Source organism: Canis lupus, chromosome 9 (assembly GCF_003254725.2).
Source record: "Canis lupus dingo isolate Sandy chromosome 9, ASM325472v2, whole genome shotgun sequence".
In the NCBI taxonomy this organism is placed as follows: domain Eukaryota; kingdom Metazoa; phylum Chordata; class Mammalia; order Carnivora; family Canidae; genus Canis; species Canis lupus.
This window is the reverse complement of record NC_064251.1, coordinates 46,725,909-46,744,697: the sequence shown is the minus strand read 5'-3', so window position 1 is coordinate 46,744,697 and position 18,789 is coordinate 46,725,909. Positions and strand designations below refer to the sequence as shown.

Here is an 18,789-nt window from a genome sequence, read left to right as displayed (position 1 = left end):
AGGAGCTTATCTTGTGGTAAATGTATAAATACTTTTAGAATTATTCTTCTGTTAGTATATGTAATTGTTAACTTGGATTAGTAACAACAGTGGTGTTGCACATAAGGCACTAAACTTGGGCAGCCAGGGTGGCTCTGCGGTTTAGCGCCCCCTTCAGCCCAGGTCCTGATCCTGGAGACCTGGGATCGAGTCCCATGTCGGGCTCCCTGCATGGAGCCTGCTTCTCCCTCTGCCTCTCTCTCTCTGTCTCTCATGAACAAATAAATAAGATCTTTAAAAAAAAAAATAATAAGGCACCGTACTTGATGCTGATCCTTGCCCTGAATCAAAGACTGTAGAAAACTACAAGTGTTTTTTTTTTTTTTTTTTAAAGATTTTATTTATTTATTTATTTATTTTTTTTTTTTTTTAATTTTTTTTTTTAATTTTTATTTATTTATGATAGTCACAGAGAGAGAGAGAGGCAGAGACACAGGCAGAGGGAGAAGCAGGCTCCATGCACCGGGAGCCCGACGTGGGATTCGATCCCGGGTCTCCAGGATCGCACCCTGGGCCAAAGGCAGGCGCCAAACCGCTGCGCCACCCAGGGATCCCAGATTTTATTTATTTAATCATGAGAGAGAGAGGCAGAGAAGCAGGCTCTACTACTGGGCCCCGGGGCTAAACCGCTGAGCCACCTGGGCTTCCCCTCTTTTTTTTTTCTTTCCTTATGTAGGCTCCACGCCCAGCATGGAGTCCAACATGGGGCTTGAACTCACAATCCTGAGATCAAGACCTGAGCTGAGATTAAGAGTCAGATGCTTAACTGACTAAGCTACCCAGGTGTCCTTTATATGTGCTTGCTGTATTGACTACTAATTGTCAAGTGGTGCTAACAAATCGAAAAGCTTTACAAATTTTTCATTGACTCTGTAATTATAAAACTCTATAATAATACCATTTACTATTAACAATTATGCCAGAAACTTACCATTCCTCTCATCCTCAAAACAAAACAGAGAAACACCCTGCAAAGTAGATATACCACCCATTTTACAGGTAAGGATTAAGAACTTCAGGAGAGGTTTGGGTAATCGGTAACCTCATTGAGATCTCTCATTCCCGGCTGGTAAGACTTCCATACTTGTATGTAAACATTAGTCTAAACTGCTTGAAGCTCTATTTCTGTTCCTTAGATTTTAATTTTATAACTTAAAAGTTGCTTTGAACAGCTTTTTGATTTCTGTTTAGCATTTTCTTTCATATGAAGGAGACAGAAGGGTATGTAGTTTGAGTATATTTTCCAGTGGAGAGGCAACAAGAGATGGTAGAATAAACACTGGACCAGAAGTCATTAAATTTAGGGGGAAGTCTGTCATGTCCAGATTTTATCTCAGTTACTCTCTCTTTTAGACCTGTTGCTTTTAGAGCCTATTTTTCTCATCTTTATAAGGACAGATTGCTGAAAGTTATTTTATAAATTACAGGCTGATTTTTCTTTTTTTAATAATTTGTTTTGTGACCAGTGGATGGAAAGCTGTGAAATCTAAATTCAGCTATTTATTACACCTAAAACTTTAATTTCGGGATCCCTGGGTGGCTCAGTGGTTTAGCGCCGCCTTCCGCCCAGGGTGTGATCCTGGAGACCGAGGATCAAGTCCCACGTTAGGCTCCCTGGATGGAGCCTTTTTTCTCCCTCTGCCTGTGTCTCCGCCCCCCCCCCATGAATAAATAAATAAAATCTTTAAAAAAATTGAACTGTAATTTCTACTCCAGCCAACTTAGCTACTGGTTCATTGAACACAAAATTTCCATTCTCTAAATTTGCACTTTTATTTATTTATTTTTATAAAGATTATTATTTATTCATGAGAGACAAAGGGAGAGAGGGAGAAGCAGGGTCCTTGCAGGGAGCCCCATATGGGACTGCATCCCCAGACCGCAGGATCAAAGGTGAGCCAAAGACAGACGCTCAACTGCGAGTTTGTAGTTCTTTTAATGCAGCACGTTTAGGGTCATAATGTAGTACAACTTCTAGAACAGTGTAGCATAGGTACTGCAGATATATTTTGAAAATATTGGAGAAAAGGTGGCAGGCACATTCCCCTCATAATGAATGGAATTTACCCTTAAAGATTTTTATTTGTTATTTTTAGATTTATTTGAGAGAGATGGTGAGTGCATGAGTGGCGGGGAGTGGTAGAGGGAGAAACTGAGGGAGAGAAGCAGACTCCACTCTAAGCAGGGAGCCTGACACAGGGCTCCCATCTCTCAACCCTGAGATCATGACCTGAGTTGAGGTCAAGAGTTGGATGCTGGGACGGCTGGGTGGCTCAGTGGTTGAGTGTCTACCCTTTTTTTTTTTTTTTAAGATTTTATTTATTTATTTATTCATTCATGAGAGACACAAAGGGGGAGAGAGAGAGGTAGAGACACAGGTAGAGGGAGAAGCACGCTCCATGCAGGGAGCCTGACGTGGGACTCGATCCCATGTCTCCAGGATCAGGTCCTGGGCCAAAGGCCGTGCTAAACCACTGAGCCACCCAGGCCACCTGAGTGTGTCTACCTTTGGCTCAGGGTGTGATCCCGGGTTCTGGGATTAAGTCCCGCATCGGGATCGCTGCGTGGAACCTGCTTCTCCCTCTGCCTCTCTCTGTGTCTCTCATGAATAAATAAATAAAATCTTTTTTAAAAAAAAGTTGGATGCCGCCGACTGAGCCACCCAGGTTGACCATTAAGCATCATGGCTCAGGTCATGATCCTGGGGTCCTGGGATCGAGCCTGGCATTGGGCTCCCTGCTCAGCAGGGAATCTGCCTCTCCTTCTCCCTCTGCATGCTGCTCCCCCTGCTTGTGCTCTCTTTCTTTCTGTCAAATAAATACAATCTTTAAAAAATAAAGACTAGAAGGTTGAGAAATAAGGATTTGTTAGATTTCAAAGCTAGAAAGAATCTCACAATGGGAGAGGGGAAGAGGAAAGATATCTTTTAAAAAAAAGTAAGAAAATTTCCACATTTGTAAATGGGATTCTACTGGTTGTAGTTAAGTAAGCATGTTACTACTGCATAATCTAACAAATCCATTTTCTTAAAACTGGAGTTTACCAATTGTCTTTATCTTTTACTCTGTCAGACTGCATTAATATTGTTTCCCCAGTTCTCTTTCCTGCACTTCTAAAAGCTGAAAGAATTTTGGAACACTAGTAGCAATCTATTTTATTTTAGTTCTGTATGGCTTTGAAAATAATTAGATTAAGAGAATGTTTATACCTATTTTAGATGCCTTCAGGTCAAGTCTATTTTTTTTTTAAGATTTTATTTATTAATTCATAGAGACATACACAGAGAGAGAGAGAGAGAGAGAGAGAGAGGGGCAGAGACACAGGCAGAGGGAGAAGCAGGCTCCATGCGGGAGCCCGACCTGGGGACTCATCCCAGGTCTCCAGGATCACGCCCTGGGCTGAAGGCGGCGCTAAACCGCTGAACCACCGGGGCTGCCCCAGGTCAAGTCTAGATCAAGTAGACTTAATTTCACTAATTAAGATGTGATTTAAAGAATTAAAATTACTTTTTTGTCTTATTTTTATTTGACATTTAGGTTTTTAAGCTTAATCTCAGACTGACTTTAAATTTCCTGATACTTGTGAAGCAGAGGAATTTAGGAGGACAGTCATTACTAAAAATAGCTGGCTAAATTGCGTGAAAATTAACTTTAGCAACTTGGATATTTTCAGCTATAGTTTCTTTTTTTTTTTTTTTTTTTAAAGATTTTTTATTTATTTATTCATGAGAGACACAGAGAGGGGCGGGCAGAGACACAGGCAGAGGGAGAAGCAGGCTCCATGCAGGGAGCCCGACCTGGGACTCAACCCCGGGTCTCCAGGATCAGGCCCTGGGGTGAAGGCGGCACTAAACCGCTGAGCCACCTGGGCTGCCTCAGCTATAGTTTCTATTCGATATATTTTCTGTATTTTTTCAGTATTAATGTGTTTACATATTGGCAGAAAATCTGAAAAAGGTTGGAAGAAAACTTGTATTTTTTTTTTTAAAGATTTTATTTATTTATTCATGAGAGACACAGGGAGAAATAGAGGCAGAAACACAGGCAGAGGGAGAAGCAGGCTCCCTGTGGGGAGCCCACTGTGGAACTGGATCCCCCAGGATCACTCCCTAAGCTGAAGGCAGATTCTCAACCCCTGAGGCACCCAGGGTCCTAGAAGAAAACTTGTATTAACCGGTGTTTTCTAATGCAGTAGTTTTCTGTTTTGCTGTTTCATTGTGCGTTTTTTGTTTCATTGTTTTTTATATATATCTATATCTGGTTTTATTTGATTTTGTACCTTTTTTTTTTTTTTACACTTAAAAATATTTATTTAAAGTTCTATGTACAACGTGGGTGGGGCTTGACTTCACAATCTAGAGACTAAGAGTTGCATGCTCCACCAATTGTGCCAGCCAGATGCCACTGGTTTTACTTAATTTTGTATCATGGACATTTTTCTTATATCATGAACTATTTGTGAATATGTTTTTTTTGTGTGTGTGTGTGAATATGTTTTTTAATGATTATTTAACTCAAGTGGCATGTGAGAGGGGAGGGGCTGAGGGAAAGGGGGAGAGAATCTTGGGCTCAGATTCTGCAAGGACTCCAAGCTGAGTGCTGAGGCTGATGTAGGGCTTGGGATCATGACCTGAGATCCAGAATCAAGAGGTTGATGCTTAACCACCTAAGCCACCCAGGTGCTGCTGTTTGCAAATATTTTTTATTGGCTGTAGACATACCAACTAACATACTACTATAAGTTTTTGGTTAGTATGTTGTTAGTAACACTGCAGTGAAATACTTATATCCAAAATAGAACTTTCTGTAATTTAGGCTATTTGCTTAGGAGAGACTCTGAGAAATGGAATTTACTGGTCAAAGTAAATAAACCTAAAGCTTTTGGCTTCTGTGCTCTTGTTCTCTGAAAGGATTTTTTCATTTTACGGTACTACCAATTTATGAACATGCAGTGTATGATTTTTTCCTACAAAACTCATGTATTTAACTATTTTAAATGTTCCTTAAAATGTGAAATGCATACTTTTAATTACAAAATCTAAAATAAAATGTAAGAAAGCTAAACAGTGCAGCCCTATTAAATATATACTGATAGCTACTCTGCTCTGCCTGAAGTAACTTGTAAATGGTTTGAATATACTTTGAGAACTTTTCTTTTTGCTCATGTCAATGCATGTATAAACACAGAAATTTACTTCGTTTTATAGATACCAACGTGCTATTGATTTAACATGCATTATTACTTTAAATAATACTAATAAATAAAAATGCTGCCAGTTGGCACCATTGACACATCAGTAAGAAAAATGTGTATTTCATTCATGTTAATGTGAAAAAATGTTTCCTGGGACACCTGGGTGGCTCAGCGGTTGAGGATCTGCCTTTGGCTCAGGGTGTGATCATCCAGGGATCAGGTCCCACATGGGGCTCCCGGTGAAGAAGCATGCTTCTCCCTCTATATCTCTGCCTCTCTCTGTAGGCTTATAAGTAAATGAAAAAAATCTTTAAAAAAGAAAAATGTTTCCTAAAATAGGTGATGTGAACATCTGTATTATGTTTTTTTGTGGAAACACCTATATTATTTAGCAACATGCCTTTTTCCCTCAACAAAACATTGTGAATATAAAAAAATACTTTAGGGGCACCTGGGTGGCTCAGTTGATGAAGCATCTGACTTTCTTTTGGCTCAAGCAAGCCATGATCTCAGGGTTTTGAGATCCACTCAGCATGGAGTCCCTTTAAGATTTACTCTCTGCCCCTCCCCCCCAAAAGCCAATTGGATGGTTTTAGCCAGATTAACATTTAAACTTATTTTTTAAAGGTTTTATTTATTTATTCATGAGAGATACAGAAAAAAAAATTTAACATGCATTATTACTTTAAATAATACTAATAAATAAAAATGCTGCCAGTTGGCACCATTGACACATCAGTAAGAAAAAATGCGAGGCAGAGACATAGGCAGAGGGAGAAGCAGGCTCCACGCAGGGAGCCCAATGCGGGACTCGATCCCTGGACTCTAGGACCATGCCCCGGGCTGAAGGCAGACGCTTAACTGCTGAGCCACTCAGGTGTCCCCAAAACTTGTTTAATTTATATTTAAACTAGTTTAATCTAGGTCAGTGTAACCTCTTTTTTTTTTTTTTTTTTTTTTTTAGGGTCAGTCTAATCTCTAAAAAAAATAAGAACTAAAGGAATTTTAGTGTGCGGCCAGGATTGAGAACCCCTGGAATCCATCATTGTTCCTCATGTGCCTCACTGAGTTTGCTTATTGAAAATTTAGGCATTTGGTCTGTACTCAAATTTAATGCATATCTCTGGATATACAGCTGGGTTAGACTAGATGATGTAATATTCCCTTCTGCAGGCTGTCTCAGCTGTTTTTCAGCCTTAAGTAATTAATTGCCAGGGATTGAGTTTTAGAATATTGGAAGCTATGTAGCTATACTATATAGCTTTTTGTCTATTTTTTTCTGTTTAACTTTTAACAGACAATGGTTATGTGGATATATTTTCCCAGTATTGAAGGATTAGTTACTGCCTTGCAAATGATGGAATTTCACCATTAATTTAAATATTTTTTTTTTTTTAATTTTTTTATTTATTTATGATAGTCACAGAGAGAGAGAGAGAGAGGCAGAGACACAGGCAGAGGAAGAAGCAGACTCCATGCACCGGGAGCCCGACGTGGGATTCGATCCCGGGTCTCCAGGATCGCGCCCTGGGCCAAAGGCAGGCGCCAAACCGTTGCGCCACCCAGGGATCCCCTTCACCATTAATTTAACCTCTTTTTTAGTTTTTTGGAATTTATTTTTTAAGTAGGCTCCATGCCCAATGTTGGGTTTGAACTCAAAACCTTGAGATTGAGAGTTGGGTGCTCTACTGATTGAGCCAGACAGGCACTCACTCCATAGAAGTTTAGGCTTAAATTTAGCTATAAATGCTAATCAAATTTAAACTGACTTAAAAGGGACGCCTGGGTGGCTCAGGTCTGCCTTTGGCTAAGGGCGTGATCCCGGGATCCAGGATCCTGCATATGGAGCCTGCTTCTCTCTCTGCCTGTGTCTCTGTCTGTCTCTGTCTTTCTGTCTCTGTGTGTGTGTCTCATGAATAAATAAATAAAATCTTAAAAAATAAACTGACTTTAAAAATACTATTTATCTTGTTTTATTTATTTTTTATTTATTTAAAGATTTTATTTATTTATTTATCAGAGAGAGAGAGGTAGAGACACAGGCAGAGGGAGAAGCAGGCTCCATGCAGGGAGCCCGATGCCGATCTTGGACTTGATCCCAGGTCTCCAGGATCATGCCCCGGGCTGAAGGCGGTGCTAAACCGCTGAGCCACCAGGGCTGCCCCTATTTATCTTGTTTTAGAGTTGCACTGCATTTCTTAGGGACTTCTTAATGTTTCTTCCCTTCATTTACTGTAGCTTGTTAATTTCTATCATTTTTCACTGTATTGGTTTCTGTATTTTTTTTTTTATTTTTTTTTTAAGATTCCGTTTTATTTTAGAGAGAGGGAAAGAGTTGTGTGTGTGCACAAGCTGGAGAGCAACAGAGGGAGAGGGACAAGCAGACTCCTCACTGAGCACAGCCAGATGTGGGACTCTCCTACGACCCTGAGATCATGACCTGAACCAAATCAAAAGTTGGATGCTCAATCGACTGAGCCACCCACGTGCCCGTTCTTAGGCTTTTTAATCAGTAGGTATTTATTTAGTGAGTTTTGGGAATGAGTTTCCCCTTGTGAATGATAAAAGAATTTATCATCATACCTAATAAAGAGCTTACAGTCTAATTTAAGGAAAATTGTGTTTAAAAACAAGAATGAGGGGGTACCTGGGTGGCTCAGTTGGTTAAGCATCTGCTTTTGGCTCAGGTCATGATCTCACCATCCTGAGGTCTGAGGTTGAGCCCTGTAGGTTTCCTTGCTGAGCGGAGAGTCTGTTTCTCCCTCTTCCCCTGCCTCTCACCCCTCAAATAAATTTTTTTAAAGATTTTATTTATTTATTCATAAGAGACACAGAGAGAGGAGGGGCAGACATAGGCAAAGGGAGAAGCAGACTTCATGCAGGGAGCCTAATGTGGGACTCCATCCCAGGACTCCGGGATCACACCGTGAGCTGAAGGCAGACACTCAACCGCTGAGCCACCGAGGTGTCTCTCAAATAAAATCCCTTCCCTTCTCCTTCCCTTCTCCTTCCCTTCTCCTTCCCTTCTCCTCCCCTTCTCCTCCCCTTCCCCTTTCCTTCTCTTTTCTTTTCTAAGATCTTATTTATTGGGCAGCCCCGGTGGCGCAGCGGTTTAGCGCCGCCTGCAGCCCAGGGCGTGATCCTGGAGACCCTGGATCGAGTCCCACGTCAGGCTCTCTGTATGGTGCCTGCTTCTCCCTCTGCCTGTGTCTCTGCCTCTCTCTCTCTCTGTCTCTATGAATAAATAAATTAAATCTTAAAAAAAAAGATCTTATTTATTCATGAGAGAGGCAGAGACACAGGCAGAGGGAGAAGCAGGCTCCATGCAAGGACGACCCCAGTGTGGGACTCGATCCCTATCCCAGGGTCATGCCCTGAGCCAAAGGCAGAAGTTCAACCACTGAGCCACCCAGGCATCCCTCAAGTTAAAATCTTAAAAAAAAAAAAAAAAAAAAAAAAACAGGACTGATAATTGCTAACTTCTGTGACCCAGGAATTTCAGAAAAGGGGAATTGAAGGCATATGGGCTGTGGTTATCAGGGAAATCCTGAATTACTCAGATAGAAATGAGTAGGTATTCATTGTGGTGGATAAGATTTGAGTGGTGGGGGGATCCCTGGGTGGCTCAGCGGTTTAGCGCCTGGTTTAGCGCCTGCCTTCGGCCCAAGGAGTGATCCTGGAGTCCTGGGATCGAGTCCCGCATCAGGCTCCCCTGCATGGAGCCTGCTTCTCCCTCTGCCTGTGCCCCCCCCCTGTCTTTCATGAATAAATAAATAAAATCTTAAAAAAAAAAAGATTTGAGTGGTGGGAGAGGGAGGTTCTTTCAGGTATCATCAAAACTACAGTATTGGAATTAAGCATATGAAGCTTAAGAATGGAGTATCTGAGCTAGAAAGAGGAAATGGAGTCAGATTATTGCAAAAGGTTGTATTTATTTAGGTTTAGGTTCTAAACTGTGTTCTTTATTTAGCTCATTACTACATCAAGTACGTTGTTAACATTCCTCTAAAGGGCTTATATCCTCCTGGATTCCTCCTTCCCCCTTTAAAAAAAAATATTGTTATTTAGATTTTATTTATTCATGAGGGACAGAGAGAGAGAGAGAGAGAGAGGCAGAGACACAGGCAGAGGGTGAGAAGCAGGCTCCATGCGGGGAGCCCGACGTGGGACTCGACCCTGGGTCGCCAGGATCAGGCCCTGGACCGAAGGCGCTAAATAGCTGAGCCACCTGGGCTGCCCCTCCCCCCTTTTAAATCTGGAAGACAGGCAAGCAAAGAAAAGTATTTTAACATAATGCTGAGTTCTATTTTGTGCTAGAGAATTTGTCTGTGGCACTCTTCATCTTAACTCTCAGAACCCAGTGAGACGTGGGTATCTTTCAAGCTGCATATGAGGAAACAGGAAACTCAAAGAGGTTATGTGATAGGTGAAATAGCATGTATGTCAATACCTATTCCAGAATGAAAGCCTCATCTGAATCTTTCTGGCTGTTAAGGTGGTGGTTTTCTAGTATGCTAGGTTTCTTAAAGTGTGTGTGTCTTTTGGTCCACCTAATAAGAGTACAAATGGTATATAGATTTGACAAGAACAGTGAAAATGTTACTAGATAGAATAGGACCTCTTAGGGAGGCTTCCCAGTCCACCTATTTTCTGTTTCAAAAATCCTGTTAGTAGTACCCAACACAAAATGTACTTCTTTATTTTTTTAAAAAAATTTATTTATTTTAGAGCATATTTGCCTACAGGGGAGGGGCAGATGGAGAGGAAAGAGAGAAACCCAAGCAAACTCCAAGCTGAGCATAGAGCTCGATGTGGGGCTTGATCCCACAAACCTGAGATCACAACCTGAGCTGAGTTGGATCTTAACTGATGGGGCCACTCAGGCGTCCCCAGAAAGTGTACTTCTAAGTCAGTTCACTTTTTTTTTTTTTTAAAGATTTTATTTATTTATTCATGAGAGACAGAGAGAGGCAGAGACACAGGCAGAGGGAGAAGCAGGCTCCATGCAGGGAGCCCGACGTGGGACTCGATTCCGGGTCTCCAGGATCACACCCTGGGCCGAAGGCAGTGCTAAACCGCTGAGCCACCCGGGCTGCCCTCACTTTTTTTTTTAAATAAAAAAGATTTTATTTATTTATTCATGAGAGAGAGAGAGAGGGGCAGAGACGTAGGCAGAGGGAGAAGCAAGCTCCTTGCAGGGAGCCCGATGTGGGACTGGACCCCAGGACTCTAGGATCACTCCCTGAGCTGAGGGCAGATGCTCAACCGTTGAGCCACCCAGGCATCCCCTAAATCAATTCTTAATCCTGTCCACTTTAAGCTGTTTAGCCATTTGCTTAAAGAAAAATTCCAGGAGCAATTTCCAAATCTTGACAAATTGTTTACTTTAAATTATTCCTTCCTTATATTCCTTCCTTTATAACTGCTCCCCCGCCCCTCTTCCTCTTTAAGTAATCTTTACATTCAATATGATGTTTGACCTTGTGACCCTAAGATCAGGAGTTGTTTGCTCTATTCACTAAGCCAGCCAGATGCACCTTTATAATTTTTCTTTTTTCTTTCTTTTCTTTTCTTTCTTATAGTCACACACACAGAGAGAGAGGCAGAGACACAGGCAGAGGGAGAAACAGGCTCCATGCACCGGGAGCCCGACGCGGGATTCGATCCCGGGTCTCCAGGATCCCGCCCTGGGCCAAAGGCAGGCGCCAAACCTCTGCGCCACCCAGGGATCCCTAATTTTTCTTAACTGACTCTTAGACCGTATATATCCTGGGGCTCCTGGCTTGCTCAGTTAGCAGAGCATGTGACTCTTGATCTCGGGGTCATGAGTTCAAACTCCACACTTGAGCCTACTTAAAAAATACATTTCTTGGAACGCCTGGGTGGCTCAGCAGTTGAGCATCTGCCTTTGGCTCAGGGCATGATCTTGGAGTCCTGGGATGGAGTCCTGCATCTGGCTCCCTGCAAGGAGCCTACTTCTTCTGCCTGTGCCTCTGCCTCTCTCCGTCTGTCGTGAATAAATAAATCTTTAAAAATATATCTCCTCAATATTTTGCAGGTTTTAACTAAACATGTCTAGTGATTATTGCAATACCATTTTATCTTCCTTGGGAAACATAGGTGATACAAGACTCCTAAAAGCTTACTTCAAGTTTTTTTATTGTACTCTTAGATCTTTTCTACATTATTTGCTGTTGGAATGAAAGTAAATCAGGCTTTTTTTTTTTTTTTTTTAAGGTGTGCCTGGGTGGCTCAGTCATGTGTCTGCCTTCAGATCAGGTCATGATCCCAGGGTCCTGGGATCTAACCCCACATTGGACTTCTGCTCAGTTTGCTTTTCCCTCTCCATTTGCCCCTCCCCGTGCTTTCTCTCGCATGTGTGCTTTCTCTCTCTCAAGTAAATAAAAACTATTTTTTTAAAAGTTTTTGGGGGGGGGTGCCTGGGTGGCTCTGTTAGTTGGACTCTATTGGTTCAGCTCAGGTCATGATTTTGGGGTCTTGGGATCAAGCTCTGTATTGGACTTTGTATTCAGTGGGGATACTACTTAAGGATTCTCTGCTACACCCTCCACCCCCATGCTTGCTCTCAAGTAAATCTTTTTTTAAACTGAGTTTTTTTAATAGATTAAATTATAGTTTTGAGTAATGTAAAATCTTTTTAAAAATATTTATTTATTCATGAGAGACACACAGAGAGAGGCAGAGACACACAGGCAGAGGGAGAAGCAGGCTCCATGCAGGGAGCCTGACGTGGGACTCGATCTCGGACTCGATCTCGGGTCTCCAGGATCACGCCCTGGGCTGAAGGCAGTGCTAAACCGCTGAGCCACCCAGGCTGCCTGAGTAATGTAAAATCTTTTTTTGTTGTCTTTTGTTTTTTGTTTTTTAGTAATGTAAAATCTTAAGGTGTGTTTTAGCATCCCATAGAGCCCTTAAATGATTTGGAAGCATACTTGTACAAATGCAAATAGCCGTTAAAATGATGGCACCACAATCTTTGAGTAGACTGGAGCCGCCAAACAAAAAATTGTTTATTTTTAAAAGATTTGAGACCCATTGAAAGTGTGAACAGGGGGAGGGCCAGCAGGCCAGGATAAGAGAATCCCAAGGGGACTCCCTGCTGAGGATGGAGCCAGAGTTGGGGCTTGATCTCTCGACCCTGAGATCAGGATCTGAACCAAAACCAAGAGTCAGATGTTGAACTGACTGTGCCACCCATGTGCTGCAATATACATAATTTTCTACCAAAATGCCCTAACTGGGAAGTTTAGGTGGCTAGTTGGTAAAGCTTCTGATTCTTTTTTTTCTTTTCTTTTCTTTTTTTTTTTTTTTTTAAAAGCTTCTGATTCTTGATCTCAGCTCGGGTCTTGATCCTCAGGGTTGTGAGTTTGAGCCCAGTGTCATGGAGCTTATTTTAAAAATAATGAAAGAAATGCCCTTATGGATTTCATGAGAACCAGAAGTATACAAGTAAAAACTGCTGCTTCTGTAAATCTAGTGAAACATTTCCTGTCATTATTCCTTTTTTTTTGTTTTAAAGATTTTATTTATTCATAGAAACACAGAGAGAATGAGAGGCAGAGACATAGGCAGAGGGAGAAGCAGGCTCCATGCAGAGAGCCTGACATGGGACTCTATCCAGGGTCTCCAGGATCACGCCCTGGGCTGCAGGCGGCGCTAAACCGCTGTGCCACTGGGGCTGCCCTCATTATTCCTTTTTAAGTAAAGATTGGTATGGTATGAATCTTAGAGTATCTTGGAATACCTCCTCCCAGTAATCTTGCGTACTTCTTTTTTATAAATAATAGTAAAAACAATTTAACCGGGACGCCTGGAAGGCTCAGTAGTTGAGAGTCTGCGTTCAGCTCAGGTCGTGATCCTGTGGTCTTTGGATCAAGTCCCGCATCAGGCTCCCTGCAGGGAGTCTGCTTCTCCCTTTGCCTATATCTCTGCCTCTCTGTGTTTCATAAATAAATAGGTAAAATCTAAGAAAAAAACAAAAACAAAAAGCAAAAAGACATTTTAGATTGTTGCTTTAATTGCTGTTAACCATGGACAAAATTTGCGGTCTTCATTAATTACTCATAATTCCTATGTGTAGCTCTTTTAAATAATGTCTGATTTGACTTGCCAGCCTTTTTTTCTCCCCAAGCATTGATTGATTTATTTTAGAGAGTGGGAGAGGGAGAGAGAATCTCAGGCAGACTCCAAGCATAAAGCCCAAGACAGGGCTTACTCTTACAACCCAGAGATCACTACCTGAGCCCAAACCAAGAGTCTGACGCTGAACCAGCTGTGCCACACAGGTGCCCCAATTTGACAACCTCTTTTATTTTCGTGTGGCTTCACTGGCTTTTCTTTTGATGTGCTGTAACGCTCCCTCCCCTCTTTTCCCAACTTTTCTACTTAGGTGGAAAGGCCTTGTGAGCTGTTGCTATCTTTGAAACTTAAGCAGAACTTATTTAATTGTAGAGGCAGTGAAAACCCCTCTCCTGATAATTTTGTTTTTCCCTCTTTTGCTTTGACCAGGAATCCTCAACTATGAAAGGCATAGCTCCTCACTTAAGAAACCTTTGTTGTGTGAAGTCTCTGAAATTTGGAAGTAATTTGGTTCCCAGACATACCTATCCTGTCCTTTGAGAATACAGAATTTTTACTCAAAATGTAGGTGAAATCCCCTTCATCCCCCAGGCTTATCCATTCTTTAGAAAGAGTTTAAAACATGTTTACACCCTGCTTTTGTGTTTTCAATTTTGAGATGCTAAGCAAATTACATCCAGAATACTTTGCCTTCCAGAATCTTAAGGGATTGTTTAAAAATTATGTGCTAGTAGCTTCTCTGAAGATGAAAATTATCCTTTAACTGTTACATTAAATATGTGCATGCATATGAAGGATACTTTACTTCCATGGCAACCTCAGAACATGAATGAATCCTAAAGGGGCATGATGCCTACCCCCTCTGTGTAGACAAATTCTCTGGTAGAGTTCCTTCTTTTTATTCCTTAATTTCTAAAGTGCATCTCTTTAGAAGTAAGTACTGAAATTTTATCTTAGGTCTTATTTCTCCCTTTGGCCCTTAATCTAGCAATTCTCCAAATTTATTTGCTGGCACAGGTTTGGATTTATGTTTTTTTATTCATTTGGGCCTCTCCTACCTTCCATGCAGACATCAGGTTTTTCTTTGCTGCTGTACTTAACTCCCTTTTTAGCCCAGAAGATACAAATATTTTTTTCCACATATAGTGCAAGAGACATTCATCTTCATGCAGGGGTCTCTGCTCTCACTGTTAATAGTATCTCTGGTAATTAATCATATAATGAGAACATTGCTAAATTTAAGCTATTGACACTCTCCTAAGTTCACTTCTTTTTTATCATCAAAGGATAAAATACCTTTTTGCAGAAGCTGGGAAAATACTACAAGATGTTTTTTCTCTTCCTTCTTGCTGTTCTCTTCTAGTGCAAATGGCTTTCTGTGATGGTAAGTCTTCTCTATTATATTTGTCCTTATTTTTAGGTTTTTAGTTATTTGGGAAGTGTCTGAGGTAATAATCCTCACATGATAAGGGAAAACTCAAGGTGAGGGAAAGATTGTGGCATTTTATTGGAATGTACAGGTCTTAGACTGCCACTTAAAATTGCACAGATTTTCCTTTATTGGTAGAAGTATTCTTCATAGAAATATTTTTTCTGAGGAGGTGAAGACTTGTTTGTTGATACATGCATATAAGATACATTCTGGTAGATCCCAGAGTAACAGGTTCAAACAACCAGGCCTGAGAAGTAATAATTAGTCTATAGAGATTTTTTACTCAGATGATTTTTATAATTACACCAAGGTGAAATTTAGAGAGTTTTATAATTTACAGAGGTACCTTGCTCCCCGCCCCCCCCCTCCCCCATGATGTTTCTGCATCAACACTAAGATAGCTTTGCATTCTTTCCATTTGACATGGTGATTTGGGAAACTTGCCTTCATGCAAGCCAGTCTTTTTTTTTTTTTTTTTTAATTTTATTTATTTATTATAGTCACACAGAGAGAGAGAGAGGCAGAGACATAGGCAGAGGGAGAAGCAGGCTCCATGCACCGGTAGCCCGACGTGGGATTCGATCCCGGGTCTCCAGGATTGTGTCCTGGGCCAAAGGCAGGCGCTAAACTGCTGCGCCACCCAGGGTTCCCCATGCAAGCCAGTCTTTGCAGGAATTCCTTTCAACAGTCTTGAGTCAGCTGAATATTCCACTGTCAATATCATCATGTCTGTCATCCAAGTTACTTTTTATTGAGAAAGGGTCCTAGTGGGCAGCCCCAGTGGCACAGCGGTTTGGCGCCGCCTGCAGCCTAAGGTGTGATCCTGGAGACCTGGGATTGGGTTCCTTGTGTGGAGCCTGCTTCTCCCTCTGCCTGTGTCTCTGCCTCTGTGTGTATGGGTGTGTCTTTCATGAATAAATAGATAAAATCTTTAAAAAAAAAAAAAGAGAGAGAGAAGGGTCCTAGAGTTTGGGACATAGCTACTTACTTCATCTTAGTTTATTTTCTCTGTGTTAAAATACACAACAAAATTTATTGTCTTAAACCTTTTTTAAGATTTTATTTATTTCAAAGATTTACTTATTTTAGAGAGGGAATGAGGAAGAGGGAGGGCCAGAGGGGGAGAGAGAATCCCAGGCAGACTCCCAGCCAAATGTAGCCTGATTCTGGGCTCTATTATCCAGGGCCATGAGATTCTACCTGAGCTAAAACCAGGAGTCAGTTGGCTTAACTGACTGAGAAACCAAGGCACCCTGAGATTTTATTTCTTTATTAGAGAGCAAGCACACATGTGTTGGGGGAGGGGCAGTTGGAGAGGGAGAGAGAATCCCAAACACATTCCATGCCAAGCACAGAACCAATGTGGAGCTTGATCCCAGGGCTGCAATGGCCGTCTGAGCCAAAATCAGTCTGATGATCAACCAACTGAGCCACCCAGGTGCCCCCATCTGAACCGTTTAAAAAACCATTTTAAAATTCATCCGTGTTGTAGCATATTGCAGAATTTCCTTTTTTTTTTTTTTTTTAAGATTTTATTTATTCATGAGAGGCACAGAAAGAGGAAGAGGGAGAAGCAGGCTTCATGCAGGGAGCCTGATGTGTGACTTGATCCCAGGATCATGCCCTGAGCCAAAGGCAGACACCCTCAACCGCTGAGCCACCCAAGTGTCCCTCAGGGGACTCTTTTTTTTTTTAATTAATGACTTTATTAATGAATATACATCCATATGATGATGTAGATACAAATCACGAACACTATTCCATTCCCATACACATAATTGCACACGAGTAGCTCAAGTTTATGGACAGCTCAGAGGACTCTTTAGGGGACAAATATAAGTTTTCTACTAAATAATACTGGGTGCAGGAGAAAAGGTCTATTGAAAATGCTGAGAAAGGATTCAGAATCCCTGGTCCTACCTAGAGGGAAGCTTTAAAGATTTCATTTACCTTTGACCCACCAGAATATATGTCCTTTTTTCCTTTTTTATAAGATTCTGTTTATTAGCATGCACATGAGACAGGAAGGGGCAGAGGGAGGGGGAGAAGCAGAATTCTCCCTGAGCAGGGAGCCACCTGCAGTATTTGATCCCAGGACCTTGGGCTCATGACCTGAGCTGAAAGCAGAAGCTTAACTGACTGAGCCACCCAGGTGCCCCTGTATCAGTCTTTTTATTTAATGTAATTTGGCATCTTTATTTTTTCATCAAATGTTTGTGTATTAGATAATGTGGCATTAGATATTGTGCTCTTTGGGGAATAAACATGAAGACACAGTTCATGCCTTTTTAGGAAAGTAATTCTTTTTTTAAGGAAGGTAATGTTTGTTGGAGAGAAAAACAAATGTGAACACAAATTGGAAAGCACAGGAAGGCTTTACAGAAAAGATGTTTTAGTTTGATTCAGAGGGTTGAATAGTTTCCCAGGCAGAGGAAGGGTCATTGGCCAACTGATTGACCTCTACATAAAGCAAATCAAAGTTCTCTCTAGAATTTTGACAGGACCTTTTTTTTTTTTTTTTAATTTATTCGTGAGACAGAGAGAGAGAGAGAGAGAGAAAGAGAGAGAGAGGCAGAGACACAGGCAGAGGGAGAAGCAGGCTCCATGCAGGAAGCCTGACATGGAGGAACTTGAATCAGGTCTCCAGGATCAGACCCTGGGCTCAAGGTGGCGCTAAACCGCCGAGCCACCCAGGCTGCCCCTTGACAGAAGCTTTTTAAGGCAGTGTCTGATGCTCTGGCCCTTTTCTACTCTTGGGGTGATTATTTGTGTTTGGATTTAAGGATTTCTTGTTCCTATGAGCACTTTACTTGGAAATTTAGTTGAAGGTGGTGGTTAAGAGTTCAGGGACTTAAGTTAGATTCGGTTTGAATTCTGGTTTTATCACTTACTAGGTATGTGACTTGAGGCAAGTTATTCAACCTCAAGGTTTTTTGTTTTTTGTTTTTTTTTTTTTTTTGGTCTTTAATAAGTCAGGATTATGTTTTCTAACAGCCGGCAAACATTTTTCCTATGTTGGGAGTAATTATGGGTTATGACCCTATATGCTTCTAAAGTACAAGGTACATTAGTTCTGGCAGCCAGTACAGTGCCTGCTTGTTTTCCCATGACTGATTCTGAACAGTTTGCTTCTATCCTGATCCTGGATCTCATTAGGAACTATAGAATCAGGCTTTGTGGTAGCTTGTCAGTCTAATAGGTAGAAACACACCCTCTTATAGATTGGTACTTTACAAGATCATAAGGCTATTGAATCTCAGCAGAGACTTGCTTTTCCAGGTGTCAAGGACAGTCTTGGGAGAATCATGTTTACTGGAATGTTGATGTAGAAATACTAGTGGCATGGGAGTATCTGCTAAGTATTGGCATTAAGCTTTTTGTAGATAATTTTCCTGGAGGGTTAACTTGGTGGAAAAATGTGCTTTGAACCGGAATACACATTTTAATGTATTAAGCTTGTGTCTCTTGTCATTGCAAGCATTTATTGCATCTGTTCTTAGAAAAGAGAGGATCCTGGGGCACCTGGGGTAGTTGGCTCAGTTGGTTGAGCATCTGACTCTTGGTTTTAGTCAGGTGATGATGATCTCAGAGTCCTGAGATGGAGCCCTATAGCAGAAACCACACTCAGTGGAGAGTCTGCTTGAGATTCTTTCCCTCTGCTCTTTCCCCTCTTGCTTGCACTCGCCTTCCCCCTAAAAATAAATAAATACATCTTTTTTTTTAAATTTTTTAATTTTTATTTATTTATTTATGATAGTCACAGAGAGAGAGAGAGGCAGAGACATAGGCAGAGGGAGAAGCAGGCTCCATGCACCAGGAGCCTGATGTGGGATTTGATCCCGGGTCTCTAGGATCGCGCCCTGGGCCAAAGGCAGGCGCCAAACCGCTGCGCCACCCAGGGATCCCCTAAATACATCTTTAAAAACAAGCAAAGGGTCCTGTCAGTTACACTTTTAAAGGGGGGAAAAAAAAAGAATGGATCCCCATTCAGATGAGGTCAAGTAAATATTCAAATTTGGGGTAAT

General features: G+C 41.4%; 1 protein-coding gene across 6 annotated transcripts in view; it reads left to right on the top strand.

Annotated features, from left to right (window-relative positions):
* Positions 1-18,789, top strand: part of YWHAE (tyrosine 3-monooxygenase/tryptophan 5-monooxygenase activation protein epsilon) — a 57,495-nt gene that overhangs the window by 12,657 nt on the left and 26,049 nt on the right. For 2 of the 6 annotated variants that reach the window (XM_049114267.1, XM_049114265.1), the window contains exon 2: positions 14,639-14,716. The exons of 2 other annotated variants lie outside the window; for them this stretch is intronic. In XM_049114267.1, coding sequence (XP_048970224.1) covers positions 14,639-14,716 — 78 coding nt within the window. Of the gene's footprint in view, positions 1-13,760; positions 13,897-14,618; positions 14,717-18,789 lie in introns of those variants that run through there. 2 more of the 6 variants (XM_049114266.1, XM_025476186.3) reach the window with 2 other exon arrangements.